Raw genomic sequence first — 20038 nt, 5'->3', positions numbered from 1 at the left:
TTTCTGCCTTGAAGAATCCTCTTCGGTGGGCAGTCCTGTGTTGCTTAAAAGCTGTTTCCCAGCACTAAAGCAGTAATGCTAAGAGCTGCTGACCTGTGCAGGGATGTCTTGCCAATGTGAAAGAGACATTTTGAACTAACATCATGGACAGCCAGCCCTGAATGGAAACTTCTGTGCTCTGTTACCTCTGTTCACTGTTTTTGAGATTGTCTGGGAATATACTATATCTGAGAGCAAAGTATACTAGCACCATCTTCATCTTATATACGAATAGTAAATTCAAGTGGTCAAGTGAAAATGAAATTGGGCCACTCAAAATTACAGTGGTGGTTTCTATTCTATTCGGAGGACTCCCTAGGTATGGCATTACAAACTTAATTTATAAATTTGTATGATTATGATTATTATGTTTATTTTAAAAACACACAAATGAGTTTTTGTGAGTTTCCAGAATACTGAGATGTTAGTTATGGGTGGAAAGGGCAAGAAACACGAAAGGGAAGAAGAGAGAATTGGTCTATTCAAGCCCCTTTATTGTTCAGTCGTTCAGTCATGTCTGACTCTTCGTGACCCCATGGACCATAGCACGCTAGGCCTTCCTGTCCTGAACTCTCTCCCGGAGCGTGCGCAAGTCCATATTCAAACCCCTAACCACTTATAATAAGTATCCTGGGAGGCATTAGTGTTGGGGGAATGTATCCCCTACCTTGCACGATACAGGGGCATTTTCCTTTTCCACTTTTGAAACCCCTTCCCCTGCTATATAAAATGCTCAAGTTTGAAGCAGGCAGCTGTATAGCACAGCAGGGGATGAGGGGGGCAGGATATACTCTCCCCACCTCCTCTCCTGAAACTCTCTTCCCTTGAGAGACCAGAAGAGAAGTACAACGCTCCTATTCCAGGCTGGTCGGGGACCTGAGCTGCAGCACTTGTCTCAAGGGATGTAGATAGTAATGTAACCTTTCATTGAATGACCCAGTTGTCCATAAAGTGGGAACCTAACATGTTGTGAACACTAGTGGCAAAGTGAGGAGATAACGTATACCTCTGTCTGCACAATTTTTACCCTTTAATAGCATTCCCACAGCACAATATTTAGTGTGGTATAGTGCTTAAAAAACAACAACACAAAAGACACCATAAACTAAACCTATCCTGGAGTACCTTAAATTGCAATGTGGTAACAAGCCTTTGATATCTATGGAAAGAAATGACTAAAGCTGAGAAAGTAACAAACAAGGGGAAAACAGCAGTTCTGTGCAACCAAAATGCAACAATCCAAAGGGGACACTTCCTACCATGGCAATTTCCAAAAATCATAAAGTAGTTTTGAAAAGAAAATGCAACACTTTGGGCTTCATATACAATAGGCACAACTGACTTTTTAACTTGACTCATGTCATTCATGCTTCTCAATACGGGACATGATATGAGCATGTTGGCTACAGCTGCAGCGTGACTCACAACATTTTATGCAGTTGTAACCTCACTGACTTCAGCAGGACTGTTAAATGACTACATGACAATATTCTATCTGCGAAAAATGCCTGTATTTAGAATGAAGAAAAATACAGATTTAAGATAAAACAATTCAAACTTAACTGGACTGTTTAGGACTCAGTACTAAGCAATACCATATATTTAAAACACTGAGATCCACTGCACACGGTAAAGTAGCTACAGAGACACAAGGTATCCAGATTGCAAGTATGTGATAAATTAGTTATGGGTGTGCGTATCCCCTCAGCCACACATGATGAGCAATCGGTTTTTCCATTGTAACAGGAAATACAATACCCACTTGTCCTCACCAGGTCACATTATTCAGAACGCAAGAGAGACTCAGTAGCAAACTTTCATCTGCTCAGCTATCTCATTAGCACTGACTCTCTGCCTTTGAGGAGAATTGCAAAATTTGTGGCCTCATTCTGCAGAAATGAGGCTTCTGAATTTTCCTGTTCTGCCAGTTAAGAAAACTGAAAACATTTAAACTAAATGAACTCCATCAAGTTGTATGTTGTTACAAAGCATTTACTCTGGATGTTTTGCTAAGCTTCTCTATGCAAAACATAATGGATGCAAACCTGCTGTCTCCAAGCCAAAATCTGATTACAGTCAGAGAGCTTTAAAAGTTTAAATGGAAATTAGAGGCATCAAAAGTTTGTGCTCCTCTGTCAATGTTGTTCTGAAAACTAAACTCTGCAACATTAGGAAGGAAGAAAGGAAGGAAGGAAGGACTTCTTGCCCGCCCACCCCCCTTTCCCCACACCTTTTAAACCATTTGAAAGAAATAGATTCACAGCCCCTCAATACAAATACAAATAACCTGATACAAATAAGAGAAAAGCCTTTATGGCACATGCACAACAGTGATTCTCAAGACTCTCAAAAGTGGGTCCTTTATTGCTAATTGCTGCCTACTGTAAAGTGTCCACCAGATCATCCTGAAAAAAGTAAACCTGTATTATAGCTCTTTCTACTAATGATTCCTGAATTCAAGACAAAAATCTCGTTCAACCTCTGTTAGAATCTACCTGGGCGTGAGCCCCACTGAATACAGCAAGACTTACTTCTGAGTAAACATGCATAGGATTGCACTGTAAGTTTCACTATCAAGCCACTTTCCCAATGCTACTTAACACCACAATCCTAAATTTCTTATGTAAGCAGTTATACCAAAACAAATGGGATTTACTCCTGAATAACTGTGTTTAGGATTGGGGTGTACATTCTTGGCGATTTTCCAAGATTTAAACCTGTAGTTCTAGTTTACCATCAATTTGTCTGCACTACATTGAGGGAGCAGACAGCAGAGGTATTGACACGCCAGGGTCCTTAACCCCTTATGAACCATGGTGTATGCTGGGTGCCATTCTGAATATGCAGCCCCTGATCAGGCTGATCAGGGAGTTGCAGTGTCATGTTGCCTACTACAAACCAAGGATTATGTGGGGGTTATTAAACCCGCAAATAACCCATGGTGGCCGGGTTTGCTTGACACAGCAACCCTTCAACTGGGGGTTGTATATTCAAAATGGCACCTGGCACATACTCGTTTGAAATTAAACAACCCACAGTAAGCCCAGGATGTCATACAAACTGGGCCAGAGTGGCTTTCAAACTTTTTATTAAGTGAATTCATAGAATCATAGAATAGTAGGGTTGGAAGGGGCCTACAAGGCCATCGAGTCCAACCCCCTGCTCAGTGCAGGAAACCAAGTCAGAGCATCCCTGACAGATGGCTGTCCAGCCTCGTCTTGAACGCCTCCAGTGTGGGAGAGCCCACCACCTCCCCAGGTAATTGGTAACTTATCAACACATTTTTGCCTTTGTTCAAGGTCCAGTTCCTCAATTAAAGTTACCAACAAGAACACAGTTGCTACAAGATACAAGTATATACCCAGCAAGTATCCTTTGGTTTTCTTGGTGACTAATTCTCTGCTCCTAGAAAGTTGCTGACATAGCTACATTGACACGTCACTGCAACAAAAGATTGATTCAAAAAGAATTTTCGTGAATTAAAAATATGTATCATATGTCTTACTTAATATTTCTTGTTCTGTGGGAACCAATCCAGCTCCATAGGGGAATTTGCACAAGTAATGCATCTTTCACTCTAGAATGCATCATTTCTGAATGATGTTAATGTGGACAAGAAAGCAGAAGAGATTCAATTGGTAATCGTATCTTTTTAAAAAATCATATTTTCACCAATGCAGATGTCACATTTGTATTATGGATGTAGGAAATATACAAAACTTTGCACTAAACATTATTTGTGAAATCACCAATAACACCAACAGTACAACGGTATTTTCACCACTAACAGTAACAGTGAAAGTGGGCAGTATCCAGTACTGCCACTGCATGCCTGCTGATTCTGTTGCACCAGTGGGACCCACTGCTAAAGCAATAGGGAGTTAGTGCTTCCTAAAGAACCCCCAGAGAGTGGAAACACTCATTTCCAGATCGGGACTTGTCAGTGGAGCTCCCTTCTGTGAGTTCTGCTGACCTGCTCCCTTCTGGAAATGAGTCTTTCTGCACATTTCCAGTTGCTTTAAGAACTGCTAGCTCCCCATTGCACTAGTGGTGAATCCTACTGGTGCGCAGACAGTGTAGGATACTGCCCAGCATGTTTACTTAGAAGTAAGGCCCTCTGCATTCACTGGGGATTACTCCTTAGTAAGTATATTTAAGATTGCACTCTAAAAGCACCTTTGAGTATTTTCACAGGACACCTTAAAATAAGGAATAAAACAGACATCTTAGATAATGTAAGTATTACATTCGTGTTGCTGAAGACCGACTTACACAAAAGCCAATTTAAACTGCATGTGTGAAAGGCCCTTTGAATGTTTCAGTATCTCTGCACTCACATGCATCATCAGTGTTGAGGAAAGTGTGGAAGAGAGCCATTTTTAAACTGGATGTACAACCTAGCCCAGCCAGGGGAGGTTTTACACTTGTGTTCCACACCAATGTGAGGAGGGCTCTGCCCTGTGCTGTGTTTCTTTCTTTTGTAATGAAAGAAGTCTTTTGTCCCATGATTGATTTCTAAACAAAGAGGTGCTGGAGCGGAGGCATAACTGAAAGCCATCTAAAGTGCCACGGATGCAATGCCTGCTATATCACCGGAATGCCTGTGGTTGGCTCCTCGGTGAAGAAGGAATGGCGCTTTGTGCCGCTTTCTTGACCGCTGCTTCCCATATTCGAGGGCTCAGCCCACGTACTGAGAACAGGCTCGGGAAGCGCTGCTCTCTTCTGCAGTTTCTCCTGCTCGGCTGGAGTTCTGCAGAGTGGGAAGGGGCAGCGGTGGGATGCAGCGGGGCAGGGATTACACGAGGAAAGCGCCGGCCCCCCGGCCGGCGGGGGTGGGGGCACGAGGCGACGGTACTTTGTGAAGCGAGAGGTGCCGGGGCTCAACCCTGCCCGGGGAACCCCCCTCGGGCCTCTGCCCTGGAAGCCACGAAGGGCTGCCTCGGTCTCCACCGCCAGCGGAAACGGCCCTCTGCGGCGGCGGAAAGCCAGGCAGCGGCTCCTTCCCGAGGTTCCCGTGCTAAGCCCGGAGGGAGGCCCCAAGGGAAGGAGGGAGGCCCCAAAGCGCGCAGTTGCGCGGGGAGAGGGCCGGCCGGCGGGGCCAGGACTTGCGGGCGAAGGCACCACGCAAAGGCGCGCCGAGGCCTGCGCTGAGGCCCGCCGCGTGGCGCCGCCGCCGCCCTTACCCGTGGTGGAGAGCACGGTGCTGGCGAAGAAGAGCGCCGAGGTGAAGTCCCAGTTCCAGTTGCCCGAGGCGTTGCTCAGCGCCGACACGCCGTAGTTGCTGGCCTCGAGCACGCGCGCCAGGAAGCCCTCGAGCTGCTGCTCCGACAGGCACTGGTGTTCCTCCACGAAGCGCCGCCTCAGCTTGCGCAGCTCCTGGCGCAGCAGGTCCTCGTAAGGCAGCTCCACCGACGAGAAGACCACGGCGCCGAAGACCAGGTAGAGCAGGTAGCCCAGCACCAGCAAGCCGAAGCACCAGGCGGAGCGGTGCCGCTCCACCAGCCGCACGCACGAGCTGCCCGCCAGCGACTGCAGCATCTTCCCCCGGCAGCGCCTCGCCGCCGCCCCCAGCGCCAGCCCGCCGCCGCCCGGACGAGCGTTCTGCCCGGGCTCGGGCCCCTGCGTGGACCGGGGCGTCCGGAGGCGCGCGCGGGAAAGCGCAGGAGCAGGACCGAGGCGGCGCGCGCGGCTTCCCTCGGCGGCGCGAGCTCGAAAGCCTCCCCTGCAGCGCTGGCTCGGGCCCCCCTGCGAGGGCCAAGCTGCTTGCCCGCCCCTTCAGAGCCGCCCGGTTTTTGCTCCGCGCTTTTCCTGTTTCCTCCTCTCTCTCTCTCTCTGTGACTTTCGGTATCAAAAGCGCAGATGATGTGGCGCTCACGTGGTCGCCCGGCTCAGGTAACCGGCCGGTGGGGCGCGCGTCAGCCGGAGCGGCCGCTGAGCCGGTTCCAGCCGGGAGCTGACTAAAAACGAATGACAAAAAGGGAGCACATCCGCACCGTAAATGGAGGGCACATCTGGCACGACCGTTTGGGCTGAGAGAGAAAGAAAGAGATGCCCCGCAGCTCACTGTACCCTAACTGTTGAATGCCATATTCCCACCTTTAGGCGACCATTTTCCTGTCTCTTGGCCCTGGATCCTCTCCACTCCTCCTCTGAATGGACCTTCCACCGTTCTTTGCACAGTGCCATTCCGTTTCAGGACCGGTGTAGGCAGCAGCCTCTCCTCAGTGGAGGCTGGTAACTCCGATGTCAGTGGAGCTATGAATCCACTCTGGGTTTCAGTCAGAAGCAGTCAGAACCCTGAAGGAGCTATCCAAGGTGCGGAACCCATTTTGTGGACAGGGTTCAGCACCCTGGACAGCTCCTTTTGCGGTCCGACTGAAACCCAGAGTGGATTCACAGTCCACCGACATTGGAGCCACCAGCCTCCACTACATCTCATGCTCTCAGGAAGTACCCATAGGAATAGGAAGGGAAGGAAGTCCTTGTGATCAAGGCAAAAGGCCAGGTGTGTGGGCATTGTGAACCCATATTGTTCCTGGGTAACAGCCATTACTAGCCACGTACACAGAGGATTCTGGCACAAGCTCTACCTGCACACCTGATCCCCCCAGATTACATGCTTTGGGATGTGGCCTTTAGTCAACAGCATTGCCCACTGACATATGGGAACTCTCCTCTTACACTTAGGGATGGCAGAGAATTCCGCCATGGATCTCGGGGAGGCCGAATGCCAGTGCATTCGGCCCCCCCAAATCTGTGGCGGAACGGACTGCCACCCCCCACTGCCCCCCCCGCAGATCCCCCCGGGACGAGACTTACCTGGGGCGGATCTTCCAGGCGGTGGCTCCGGCAGCGGTGGCTGCAGCAGCTGGTCTTCTCACCGGCTTCTGCCACCGCCATTTGCAGTTTTTTGTTTTTTGTTTACACACACGTGATAGGCTACGTAAGTTTTTACGTGGCCTAAAACGACTGGGGGGAAAAAAAAGGCGTATGCAAATGGCGGCGGCTACACTATTTGCGTTCCCATTATTATCTCCATCTTAGTCTACATAAATATTTATGTAGATTAAGACATCAAAAATAAGGAACGCAAATGGCGGCGTCTGTAGCCGCCGCCATTTGCGTACGCCGTTTTGTTTTGTTTTTTTCCCCCCAGAGTCCTCCACAGCTGGAAATCTGGCTGCAGATGGCTCCGGCCTGACTGGGCCTGGCCGGCTGCTCCGCGGAGCTGCTGCGGAGCACAGCCGGCCATGGAGGATTCTGGGGGGGGGGGAACGGAGCGCCTCCCCCCCCCGTCCAGGATTCCAGGGGGAGGGACGGAACGCCTCCCCCTCCCCAACATAAACATAATCCGCGAACAGATAAGTGATTTTTGTACATCCCTACTTACACACACACACACACACACACAGCTGCAGTGGTATGCATTGTTGACTATGGAGGATTCTTGCACAAGGCAAGGGGAGCAGGGCCCTCCTTCTAGGCTGCCTTAAAAACAAGATGCTACAATCTATCAGGCTCATAGTGTTGTGTTAATTGTAGCTGCACTCTATGGCTACATATCTGGGTGCTAGGTAGGCAACTAGTCTCCATACCAGGGGTGAAGAACCTTTCAGCCTCAATTATGTTTCAGAGAAGCTCGGAGGGTGGGGGGGGGGAGGTGCATTCCAGTGGTGGGTGGGGCCAAAGGCAAAAGGGGAGTGGCCAAAATGCCAAAAATACCCGCATATTTTCCCTTAAAGCTCTTACTGCCTAAGTCTTCCGAGAGGCATTTCAACCTTTTAGATTGGGGAAAAAACTGCACAAAAGCCCACAAACCACTAAAGATCACTAGTTGGGAAAGGAGGTGTCTAGAGGAAGGGCCATAGCCTTCTAGGGAATCTGAAGGCTGAATTGGGACACCCCCACCCCCCAGGACTGGGTTTGGCCCCCAGGCTTGAGGTTCTACATCTCTGCTCTATACCTACCTCTTTGTATGCTGCATAATGATGAACTGGCATTTTAAGATACTGAGGGACATGTCACTAGTGCAATGCCACAATGCGCTGTGTAGGATTCTTGTGTGCTTCCAGTTTAGCACTGAAGAGAAAACTGTCCATTCCACCAGGGTAATTAGAACCAATAAATGACTCACCTCTTATCTCCATTCCATAAGTAAATACATCAAATACAAAAGCAGCGAGGAGAGACTTGTGGGCCTTCCCTACTGCATGCTAAGAAAACCCTGGGGAACAAAATGTCTAGGAAAAATAGCCTGCTGTTGACAGTCAATGGAAATGCATACAGCTACCTATGTTGCATTGTTTGAATAGACTGATGCTCTGTCTCAGTCACCATGCTACTAGGAAAGGACAGAGGAGTGCAGCACTCCCATAACAAGTGTCTGTGCTCATTAGGTATGCCTGCCAAACAATTTGAGCCAGGGACTTGTTTTTAGTCGTCTTATGGCAGTGGTAGGGAACATGTGGTCCTCTAGCTGTTGTTGGACTGCAACTCCCATCTGCCCTAGCCAACATAGCTAATGGTGAGAGATCATGGGAGTTGCAGTCCAGCAACTTCTGGAGGGCCACACACACTCCACACCCCTGTCTTGGGGAATGGGCTTCTAATACGTATAAAAGGTACATAAGTTAGTTCTCTGTTATGAATGACATTTCATGAAAAATATAGGTTGCAAAATCCATTGGTAGCAATCAAAGAGAGATTGTGTCATCACCACTTCCGTTATTAACTTCCTGCTCACTCACTACAGTCATCCAGAGAAGCTCTTTTGGTAATGCTCCTGGGGTTCGCCTTGTGACTACTCAGAGCAGGGCTTTTAGTGTAGTAGCAACAGCTTTATGAACCTCTTTTTCCATGGATATAAAGTGTGCCCCCCCCCCCGATACTGGGCTTTCAGTACAACTCCCAGCATGGGAAAGACTTTTCTGTTCATTCAAGCTTTCCCAAAGGGATGATTCTAGCTAGGTATATTACCAGCTACTGTGATGCACTGAGTTTATATTTCATTGTATTTCAATTGATCTTTATTTTGTACATCACTTTAAATATTTTGTAATGTAAAATGGATTATAAATATTTTAGATAAATAAATAAATGAACTTTGCAAATCAGACCACAGTGTACCAGAGCAGAGGACTCATACAGATGTCTGTAGGACAAGTAACTTCAGTCAGAAGAGTTGCATTAAGAGTGTGATCCTATAGAATTGCCACTCTGTAGATGGAACGCTCTGAGATTGGAGCCCTCCATCTATCTGAAGCCCTAGTAAGTGGAGCAAGAGGAACAATAGGTCCATTTTTGCCTCCCTCTCCTGCTTTCTAGCATATTTACCTAGACATCTAGCTGATTTACCTCTCAGAGGACAGGGACAGGAATCAAGAGACTCGTGGATCCAGGCCTCCCTCCCCTCCCTGCCTGCTGTCGTGCCCTCTTTTCTTTCTCCCTGACTCTCTTCTGGGATTGCCGTTGCAACCACAGAAGGGGAGCCCCTGTGGAAATGTCTGCAGTAGCTGGGAGAGGTGAAGAGGGGGGAATCCCCATTTGTCTCCCCACCCACCCCATGTCATAGCTGTGCCTACGGCTGGTGGGTGTGGGCGTGAATCTGCCATATTCTATGGTCTCTGGGATGCCCTCTCAGGGACCATAGGATTGCTCCTAGTATTTGATCTATAATGTTGTCTCCATCTCCAGTGCTACAGGACAGTAGCCAATGGTGTCTAAAAGAGATAAAGCCTCCTTCTAGTGGAAACATGCTAGCACAGCTGTTCTCACCATGCTATCCACCTTTCCAAAATCTGGTGACTTTAGATGATGGAAACAAAGAGGTCTAGCTCTCTGTATATCCTCCAGAAACAGCAAAAGGAAGAAACAGTAGGGAAACCAGCAAAAGATGAGACATCTTGAGAAGATCCACTATTACGGCTAGTCCTTCCTCCTTGTTCCCTCTGGTTAAGATGGGCAAATTAAGGTAATGAAAGATAAAGCTGGAATCTTTCTTCTGCTATAACTGCACCTCTATAGTAGCCCTTCAGCAATGTATATTAGATGAGTTATCAAACAATGAGTAGTTATTCTAATGTTATGTAACAACATTGATATTGCACATATGAGTGAATGCAGAAAGTTCCATTAAATAATGTAGAAGCATATTTTTTCATTGTTGATTATAGAACCATAAATTATGCTTTGCAGTTTAATATAAGCAAAAAATAGGCCACCAAACAGAGAAGATTGTAATCTAAGGATGCAATCCTATGCATGTTTAGACAGAAAAAGTCCTACAACTCCCAGCATGCCCCAGTTGGAGAACTTTTTTTTCTATCTAAATATGCATAGGATTGCACTCCAAGCCATCCCTCCCCTCCATTAGTGCCTCCAATTGTTTCGGACCACAACTCCCAGCATTCCTGACCATTGGTCATGCTGGGTGGGCCTGAGGGGGTTGAAGTCCAAAACATTTGGAGAGCACTGGGTTGGGGAAAGCTGATCTAAGCTGACAGTAGTGGAGGCAACAGAAGGAAGAAAAAGATAGAAGGAAAGGGTGATAGCCTTTTAATACCTGAATATCACAGCGCTAATAGTGACATTTTAACAATGTGAAAGGATGTTGAATCCAGATGTCTTTATCAGGCTGGTTTCTTATAATAATTAAAATAGATACTATGATCTAAATTATTATTATTGATTGATTGATTTATATCCTGCCATTCTACAAAGCATTTTGAGTCAAAGGGAGCTTATTTAAATAATGGCTTTTTGGACTTCCAACTGTATCCCACCCCCCACCCCCAATATTTCTTCAAACTGATGTAGCAAATCATATAGGCATCCAAGTCAATCAAGGGGGATCCATCTAAGGAAGAAGACAAACAGTTAGTGTCACTGCTGATGCATCTCAAACTCCTACCCAGACTCTGTGGAACTGGCTGGATGCATCTTTTGATGTGGTTATGCTGGATCAGGGCCACAATTTTTAGCATAGCAATTTTGTTATTTCAAGAAGGGATCCACCATACACTGGATATTTGATTAAATGTTCAGTGCTAGGCATAGTCAGAACTAGATAGCCTCTGACGATGAGAAAACTAAACTGATGCACTTTTGAAATTTTTATCAGAAACAAGGTTCTGAATGGTAAATCCTGGTGTGACATGGGATAGAAGAACAGATCTTGATGGTCAGAATCATGCTAACCTGCATGTAGTACTTATAGACTGGGGTTTGATTTTGGCAATGATTCGTAAGTCAATATAAAGTTGCTTTGCTTGTTGATTTTATAATATTGCTAGAACAAAATTGCACTGTGGCTTTTAAAGAATTTAGCAGGTGTGAGTCAGAAAACAAAGCTACAACAAATCAGCTTAGCTTAATGGGACATTTATGGAGAAACAGCTCAGGAAAATTTTGTACTTAAGTGGGCAAGTTATTAACCAGAGGTTAACCAAGTCAGGCGTCTCCTCCACCCACCAGTCTCAACAGAAAAACACGTGCACTGGACTATAATATCACCATTCTATATTTGTCCAGGCTTCCACAGTAACATAAGCACAATGTGCTTCCAAAATGTATGTAGGCATGATTCAAGGGAGAAGGTAACACTCACTGTACCAAAGAAATTAAAGGACATTTCCAAGGACTCCTAAATTTAGATAGTCATAAATAGTCAAACTCATGATGTATCCCTGATCCAAACAAAAGGAGTTCTTAGTTCCTTGCATAGGGCAAATGTTGATTTCCTAGGCAAGTGAATGTCATAACAGATTGCATACTCATGGACTGCAGTAGTTCTTTGACCTTCTAAAAATTATGAGCCGTGAAGCAATGATGGCTTGGATAAATTCAAGAGTTTATACTATAGCACTTTGTCAAATTAAATAAATGCTATCCCCATCAACTAGGTTTGTCAACCAATCAAAGACCTTTTTAGTTGCTGAGGGTGTGCTCCTGTACTTGATCTGCTGTGGAAGGGGATATAAAATTCAGGAGAATGCCACTCTGCCACGGCCATGACACAAGCAGTGAGTTCCCCAATGTCAGTGGGTCCTCTAATTTGGGGGGTCAAGTGTGCAGTTTTCACATATTTGATTCCCATACCCCAGATGTTCATGCTAGTCTACCTGCCTACATGGCTGGTAATGACCAGTACAGGAACTACATAGGCTATCAGTGTCTTTCCCTACCTGGTGCCCTTCAAATGTTTTGAACTTCAACTGCCATCAGCCCCAGCCAGCATGGCCAATGATCAATATTGAATGTTGTTAACAATAAAACATCTTTTTAATATTATAGTTGCATTTTCCTCTCACTTCTCTTCAAAATTCTTGTTATACAAGAATTGTATGTCTACTAAACTCAGATTCCTGATGTACTTGGTAGTTGACACTTATGATAGGTGTATTGATTACTTTTCAGAAGAAATACTGATGTTCATTTGAAGTATTAGAGGAGTGTATATATCCTGTCCTTCTGTAAGGAGATTCAGCTGAGTGTACTTTCTTATATACATTTAATAATGTATAAAATATGTCAGCATAAATTTTTAAAAAGTGGGCAGCACAGTTTTGACTCACATTACTGCATTCTGTTTCAATGTCATTCTTTATGTTATCAGCAAATGAAACATGCTAGTGTAGAAAACGAATGTCCAGAGATACAATACTGGAAGAGAATTTATTGATCAGAGGTAGTAGCAGAATTTAATTTTCTGTTGAATTGAGATGGCCTGTATTTAATAATGTGGAAAAGATAAGCAGAGATGTTTAATACACATTTGGAAGACCTCACTGTATAGAGGTCAATTAATTAGACCTAAAGAATGGATTACATATACATGCCAATTCAGAACTAAATCCCATTGAGGCTTATTACCAAGGAAGTTGGTATAGGGTTTCAGGCAGGCAGAATAATTAAGCCTACTCAGAAGTAAGCAGGATAAGGTTTTGGCATGTTTACTCACAAGTTAGCAGGGCTGAATCACTCCGCAACATTTGCAAATGTCATCCAAACACCAAGTCTCACAAGTAAGCAAAAGCAGCATGTCTACTCACAAGTAGCAGGACCAGTCTCAGAAGTAAGAGGACTAAGTCATTCAGCACCTTCCCCCCAAGGCCCCTCCCATTCTCCCCTGCAGGGAAAAGCTCTTATCTTTGATCAGCCACTGATCACAGATAAGCACTTTACTCTGCTGGTAGAGGGGATGGGACCTGGGAATGAAGCTGGCGGGCCAGATGGGCAACCCCCATGGACTGTGTCCAGCCCTGTGGGCCACAGGTTCCCCATCCCTGTAGTAACCCCTGCCAACTTTTGCTGGCCAGGGCAGAAGATGTGTATGGGAGGTTTTACCTTTCCCCTCTCCCTCAGCATGGAGGAGAGTTTTTCCTACTACACTCCCATTGACACAAGTGGGAGAGAAATTAACTAGGCCAACTCCAGGGCTGGCATACTTCCTGGCTCTTGTTTTGGGTGTGTCAGGAGAACAAGGGGACATAGGATACTGTGGATCCATAGCCTTTCCCAACATGCCCCCTAAATACCCCGTTCCTGGTCCCACCACTGTTGGAGCAGTGATGGTAGGGGAGCCTTCCACTGCTACATGGGAGGCCTCTGCCCATGGAGAGGAAGGCCTGCAGCATTCTGTGGTCTCTCTGCTGTTGCCAGATAAGCCATGGCTAGGGGAACAGGCAGGCAAACCAAATTAACCATCAGTGCCAATGGGGCATCAGCTTCCTAGACAGGCTTCTGCAGCTGCGCGGTCTGCCAAGACACTTGGGCCCCAGCAGCTGCCCAAGGGTGCCAGGTGCTGATGCCATCCCTGAATGCAAAGATTGAGGACTAGCCAGATTGATTAAGGTACACCTCTTCTTCATTCTCTGCAAGTCAGCCACCTCTGCTTCTGTTGCCCCATCCCACTGCCTGCCTTTGTTGGTTATTGAGGACATAAGAAGAGCCCTGCTGGATCAGACCAAGGGTCCATCTAGTCAAGCATTCTGTTCACACAGTGGCCAACCAGCTGTCGACCAGGAACCCACAAGCAACACCACCCATCCATCCATGTTCCCCAGCAAGTGGTGTACATAGGCATACTGCCTCTGATACTGGAGGTAGCATAGCGCAGTGGTCTCCAAAGGGCTGTGTGTGTGACACAATCCATGGGGGTGTGTGAGCTGCCTGACCATTGAGCAGCCTCCCACTGCTCCTACAAGGTGGGTGGAGGCAGTGGCAGGATGGGATGGGAGCCGAGAGAGAGCTCGGCTCCCGTCTTATCCTGCCTCTGCCTCAGCCACTGAGAACAACTGCTCAGGGCCATGGTGCCTTTCTGCTGAAGGAAAGCGGGAAGGAGATTAACCCTTCCCACTCTCCTTTCTCAGAAGGAAGCAGGCACTTTCCTCTCAGCTTCCATACTGTCAAAGGAGAGCGGGAAGGGTTAACAGCCCAGGCCAAGCCACCAGTCGGCCAAGGAGTGGGGACTCTGTGCAGGGTGCATGTGGGGCTGGCAACCAGGACTCCCAGCTCCGGTGCAGGCAGGAGTCTGGCCAAGCATGCCTGTCCCATCGTTGCAAGGAGACCTTTCTCCTCCTTGCAAATTAGAATCATAGAATAGTAGGGTTGGAAGGGGCCTACAAGGCCGGGTCCGACCCCCTGCTCAATGCAGGAATCCAAGTCAAAGCATCCCTGAAAGATGGTTGTCCAGCTTCATCTTGAATGCCTCCAGTGTGGGAGAGCCCACCACCTCCCTAGGTAATTGGTTCCATTGTAGTATTGCTGTAACAGTCAGGAAGTTTTTCCTGATGTTCAGCCGGAATCTGGCTTCCTGTCACTTGAACCCATTATTCCGTGTCCTGCACTCTGGGATGATCGAGAAGAGATCCTGGCCTTCCTCTCTGTGACAACCTTTCAAGTACTTGAAGAGCGCTATCATCTCTCCCCTCGGTCTTCTCTTCTCAAGGCTAAACATGCCCAGTTCTTTCAGTCTCTCCTCATAGGGCTTTGTTTCCAGTCCCCTGATCATCTTTGTTGCCCTCCTCTGAACCCTCTCCAGTTTGTCTGCATCTTTCTTCAAGTGTGGTGCCCAGAACTGGACACAGTACTCCAGATGAGGCCTAACCAGTGCTGAGTAGAGGGGAACTAGTACTTCCAGGGATTTGGAAGCTGTGCTTCTATTAACACAGCCCAAAAGAGAATTTGCCTTTTTTGCAGGCACATCACATTGTTGGCTCATATTCAGCTTGTGATCGACAACAATTCCAAGATCCTTCTCGCTTGTAGTGTTGTTGAGCCATGTATCTCCCATCTTGTCACTGTGCATTTGGTTTCTTTTTCCTAGGTGCAGAACTTGGCATTATCCCTATTAGATTTCATTCTGTTGTTTTCTGCCCAGAGCTCCAGGCTATCAAGATCACTTTGCATTTTGTTTCTGTCTTCCGAAGTATTAGCTATTCTGCCCAATTTTGTGTCATCTGCAAATTTGATCAGCATTCCCTGCACCTCCTCCTCCAAGTCATTAATACAAATGTTGAAGAGCACTGGGCCCAGGACTGAGCCCTGCGGTACCCCGCTCATTACTCTCCCCAGTTTGAGAAGATCCCATTGAGAAGCACTCTTTGAGTCCGATTCTGTAGCCAACTGTGGATCCACCGGATTGTTGTTTCATCTAGCCCACTTTGAGCTAGTTTGCTCATCAGGATATCATGGGGCACTTTGTCGAAAGCTTTGCTGAAGTCGAGGTATATGATGTCTACAGCATTCCCACAGTCCACAAGGGAGGTTACCTGATCAAAGAATGAGATCAGATTCGTCTGGCAGGATTTGTTCTTGACAGATCCATGTTGGCTTCGAGTAATCACTGCATTGTTTTCAAGGTACTTACAGATGGATTGCTTTATCATCTGCTCCAGAATTTTCCCAGGGATTGATGTCAGACTGACTGGTCTGTAGTTCCCAGGTTCCTCCTTTTTACCCTTTTTGAAGATAGGGACAACATTCGCCCTCCTCCAGTCATCTGGCACTTCACCCGTCCTCCATGATTTCTCAAAGAGAATAGACAGCGGTTCTGAGAGTTCTTCTGCCAGTTCCTTTATTACTCTAGGATGCAGTTCATCTGGCCCTGGAGATTTGAACTCATTCAAAGGAATTAGGTGTTCCTTGACCATATGCCTATCGATCTCAAGCTGCAATCCTGCCCCTTCAGCCTGTACCTCGCCTTTGCCAGGGGGGTCATAGACCCTCTTTTGGGAGAAGGCTGAGCCGAAGTAGGAATTGGGCACCTCTGCCTTTTCGTTGTCATCTGTTATCGTTTTGCCATCCTTATTTATTAGCTGAACTACCATTTCTTTCCTCTGCCTTTTACTATGCACGTAGCTGAAGAAAGCCTTTTTGTGGCTTTTAGCATCTCTCACTAACCTCAGCTCGTTCTCCGCTTTAGCCTTCCTGACGCCATCCCTGCAATTCTGTGCTACCTGCCTGTACTCTTCCTTTGTTACTTGGCCTTCTTTCCACTTCCTATATGTGTCCTTTTTTATTTTCAGGTCATCTCTAAGCTTTTTGTGAAGCCACATTGGCTTCTTCTGTTGTCTTCCACTTTTTCTTCTTGTTGGAATTGTTTGTAATTGTGCCTTGAGAATTTCCTTTTTTAAAAGCTCCCACCCATCTTGGACTCCTTTTCTCGTTAGAGTCGCTTGCCATGGGACCTTCCTGATCATTGTTCTGAGTTTATTAAAATCAGCTTTCCTAAAATCCAGCGTACGCATTTGACTATACTCAGCTTTTGCTTCCCTTAGAACCAAGAACTCAAGTACAACATGGTCGCTTTCCCCCAGAGTTCCTGTAACTGCTACTTTATCCACTAAGTCATCTCTGTTGGTTAGGATCAAGTCAAGGATAGCCGATCGTCTAATTCCTTCGTCTACTTTCTGTAGGAGGAAGTTATCTGCCACACAAGTCAGGAATTTCCTGTAGGGGCCATGTTTTGCAGAATTTGTCTCCCAACAAATATTGGGGAAATTGAAGTCCCCCATTACTACTACATCATGCTTCCTTAAAACATTGGCTATTTGCTTTTCAAAAGTTTCATCCTCGTCTTCTCTAGGGATGGCAGAGAATTCCGCCACGGATTCCAGTGAGACCGGATTCTAAAGAATCCGGCCTCACTGGAATCCATGGCGGAATGGCCTCCTGTTCCCTTGCCCCCCCGCAGAATCCCCCCGGGACAGTACTTACCTGGGGCGGATGCAGCGGATGCGGTGGCAGCGGCTCCAGCGGCTGGTCTCCTGGCCGGCCATGGCCAGGCTGCTGCCACCGGCATTGCCATCCTTGCAGCCAGCCATGATAGGCTACGTAAGAATTTACGTAGCCTATCACGGCTGGGTAAAAAACAAACAAACAACCCAGTGTACGCAAATGGCGGCGGCTACGGTGGCCGCCATTTGCGTTCCCTATTTTTCTCCAAGTTATCTTACGTAAATATTTACGTAGACTAAGACAACCAAAAATAGGGAATGCAAATGGCGGCCGCCGTAGCCGCCGCCATTTGCATATGCTGGGGGGTTTTGTTTTTGTTTTTTACCCAGCCGTGATAGGCTATGTAAATTCTTACGTAGTCTATCACAGCTGGCTGTAAGGATGGCAGTGGCGGCGGCAGCAGCCCAGCCGTGGCCGGCCAGGAGACCAGCCGCCGGAGCTGCCGCCGCCGGAGCCACCAGCATCGCCACCGGAACCGCCGCCGCTTCCGGAACCGCTACCGCCGCCGCCGAATCCACTGGCCGTCGAGGATTCTAGGGGGGAGGACCGGATCGCCTCCTACCCATCGAAGATTCTGGTGGGAGGGATGGAGCGCCTCCCCCCCCACCACGAAAGATTCTGTGAAAAGGTAAGTGAGTTTCGTACATCCCTAGTTTTCTCCTTTATTGGGTGGCCTCTAGTAGACTCCGACCACCAGGTTCCTTTTATTCTTTGCTCCATTTATTTTGAACGAGATGCTCTCAATGGGGCTACCAAGCTCATCCTCCTGTATTTCTGTGCAGAGATATATATTTTTCACATACAGTACACCCCCACCTCCCTTCTGTTCCTCCTGTTCTTTTTGAACAAGTTATATCCTTCAGCTGCTGTATTCCAGTCATGAGAGTAGGGATGTACGAAAGGTACTTACCTTTCCGTGGATTATGCTGATGCTGGGGGGGAGGCATTCCGTCCCTCCCCCCTGGAATCCTGGCCGGCCGGCTCCGCTCCGCATTCGGCCTCCCCGAGATTTGTGGCGGAACTTTCATACATCCCTACATGAGAGTTACCCCACCAAGTCTCAGTTATACCTATCAAGTCATAATGTCCCTTTTGTATTAAGAGTTCAAGTTCGTTCTGTTTGTTTCCCATACTCTGGGCATTAGTATATAGACATCGAAGACCATGTGCTTCATAGTCTGTCTTTCTTACTACATGTATCTGAAGACTATTATTGGGCGCTATTAGAGCTGTTCTCTCCATTGCAGTGCATGAGCCTACGTCCATTGTTATCCCCAACTTCACATCTCCCTTCCCCATAGGATTCAGTTTAAAGCCCCCCTGATGAAGTTCTTCATGCTGTGGCCAAACACATTTTTCCCAACCTTTGTGAGGTGCAACCCGTCCCTTGCCAACAGCCCATCTTCCAGGAAGTATAGCCCGTGGTCCCAGAATCCAAATCTCTCTCGTCGGCACCACCTTCGTAGTCAGTCATTCACCCAGAATATTTTTTGTTCCCTTTCTATCCCTCTTCTAACTACTGGAAGGATGGATGAGAAAACTATCTGGGCCTCAAAGTTCTTGAGTTTCCTTCCCAAAGCTTCAAAGTCTGATGTGATTTCTTTGTAGCTCCGCTTGGCGGTATCATTTATTCCCACATGGATGAGAAAAAGAGATACCTGTCAGTGGGCTTTATGAGTGCAGGCAACCTTTCAGTCATGTCTCTAATCCATCCTCCTGGGAGACAACATACCTGGCGAGTCCACGGGTCTTCGCGACATACTTGGGTGTCGATCCCACGCAGCAAGGAGTCTCCCACTACTACCACTCTTCTCTTCTTGTTGTTGTAGGCCTGGGTTTCATCACCTCTGTTTGACTGACCTTCAGCCTCTTGCTCACTCTCATGTAGGTTCCCTTGTGATTCTTCCTCTGCAGGCTGTCCTCCAGTCTCATCTTCAAGTACCTGGAATCAGTTCCACAGCTCCACTGCTTCCACTGGTGCAGAGTGGCGTCTAGTTCTTCTTCTCCTAACTGTCACCCTTTTCCAAGGAGTATCCTCTACTAGGGATGGCAGAAAATTCCGCCACGGATCTCGGTGAGGCCGAATGCCAGTGCATTCGGCCCCCCGAAATCTGTGGTGGAACGGCCTGCCCCCCCGCCCCCCCGCGGATCCCCCCCAGGACGAGACTTACCTGGGGCAGATCTTCTGGGCGGCGGTGGCTCTGGCGGCGGCGGCAGCAGCTGTGGTGGCTGCGGTGGCTGGTCTTCCGACCGGCTGCCGCCACCGCCATTTGCAGTCTTGTCGGGGTTTTTTCTTTTTTTTTTACAAGATGTGATAGGCTACGTAAAGACTTATGTAGCCTATCACGTCTGGCTTTAAAAAAAAAAACGCGTACGCAAATGGCGGTGGCTACGGCCGCCGCCATTTGCGTTCCTTATTTTTGGCCATCTTAGTCTACGTAAATATTTACGTAAACTAAGATGGCGAAAATAAGGGGAACGCAAATAGCGTAGCGGACGCTATTTGCGTTCCCCCTTATTTTCGCCATCTTAGTCTATGTAAATATTTACATAGACTAAGACGGCCAAAAATAAGGAATGCAAATGGCGGCGGCCGTAGCCACCGCCATTTGCGTATGTGCGTTTGTTTGTTTTTTTAAGCCAGACGTGATAGGCTACGCAAGTCTTTACGTAGCCTATCACGGCTGACTACAGGGACACAAACAGTGGTGGCTACAGCCGCTGCCATTTGCGTCCCTGCTAGCCAGCGGCCGGATGTCTG

The 20038-nt window shown here is 47.4% G+C and overlaps 1 protein-coding gene across 2 annotated transcripts in view; it reads right to left on the bottom strand.

Moving 5' to 3' along the window:
- Positions 1-5872, bottom strand: part of KCNK1 (potassium two pore domain channel subfamily K member 1) — a 33626-nt gene extending 27754 nt beyond the window's left edge. For both annotated transcript variants that reach the window (XM_084828144.1, XM_084828143.1), the window contains exon 1: positions 5223-5872. In XM_084828144.1, coding sequence (XP_084684270.1) covers positions 5223-5577 — 355 coding nt within the window. In that variant the 5' untranslated portion in view covers positions 5578-5872. The remainder of the gene's footprint in view (positions 1-5222) is intronic.
- Positions 5873-20038: the final 14166 nt, after the last annotated feature.

Source organism: Heloderma suspectum, chromosome 1, assembly GCF_057233095.1.
Source record: "Heloderma suspectum isolate Gila_16-S chromosome 1, 16-S_ref, whole genome shotgun sequence".
NCBI classification, from domain to species: domain Eukaryota; kingdom Metazoa; phylum Chordata; class Lepidosauria; order Squamata; family Helodermatidae; genus Heloderma; species Heloderma suspectum.
This window is presented reverse-complemented; position numbering and strand designations above follow the sequence as displayed.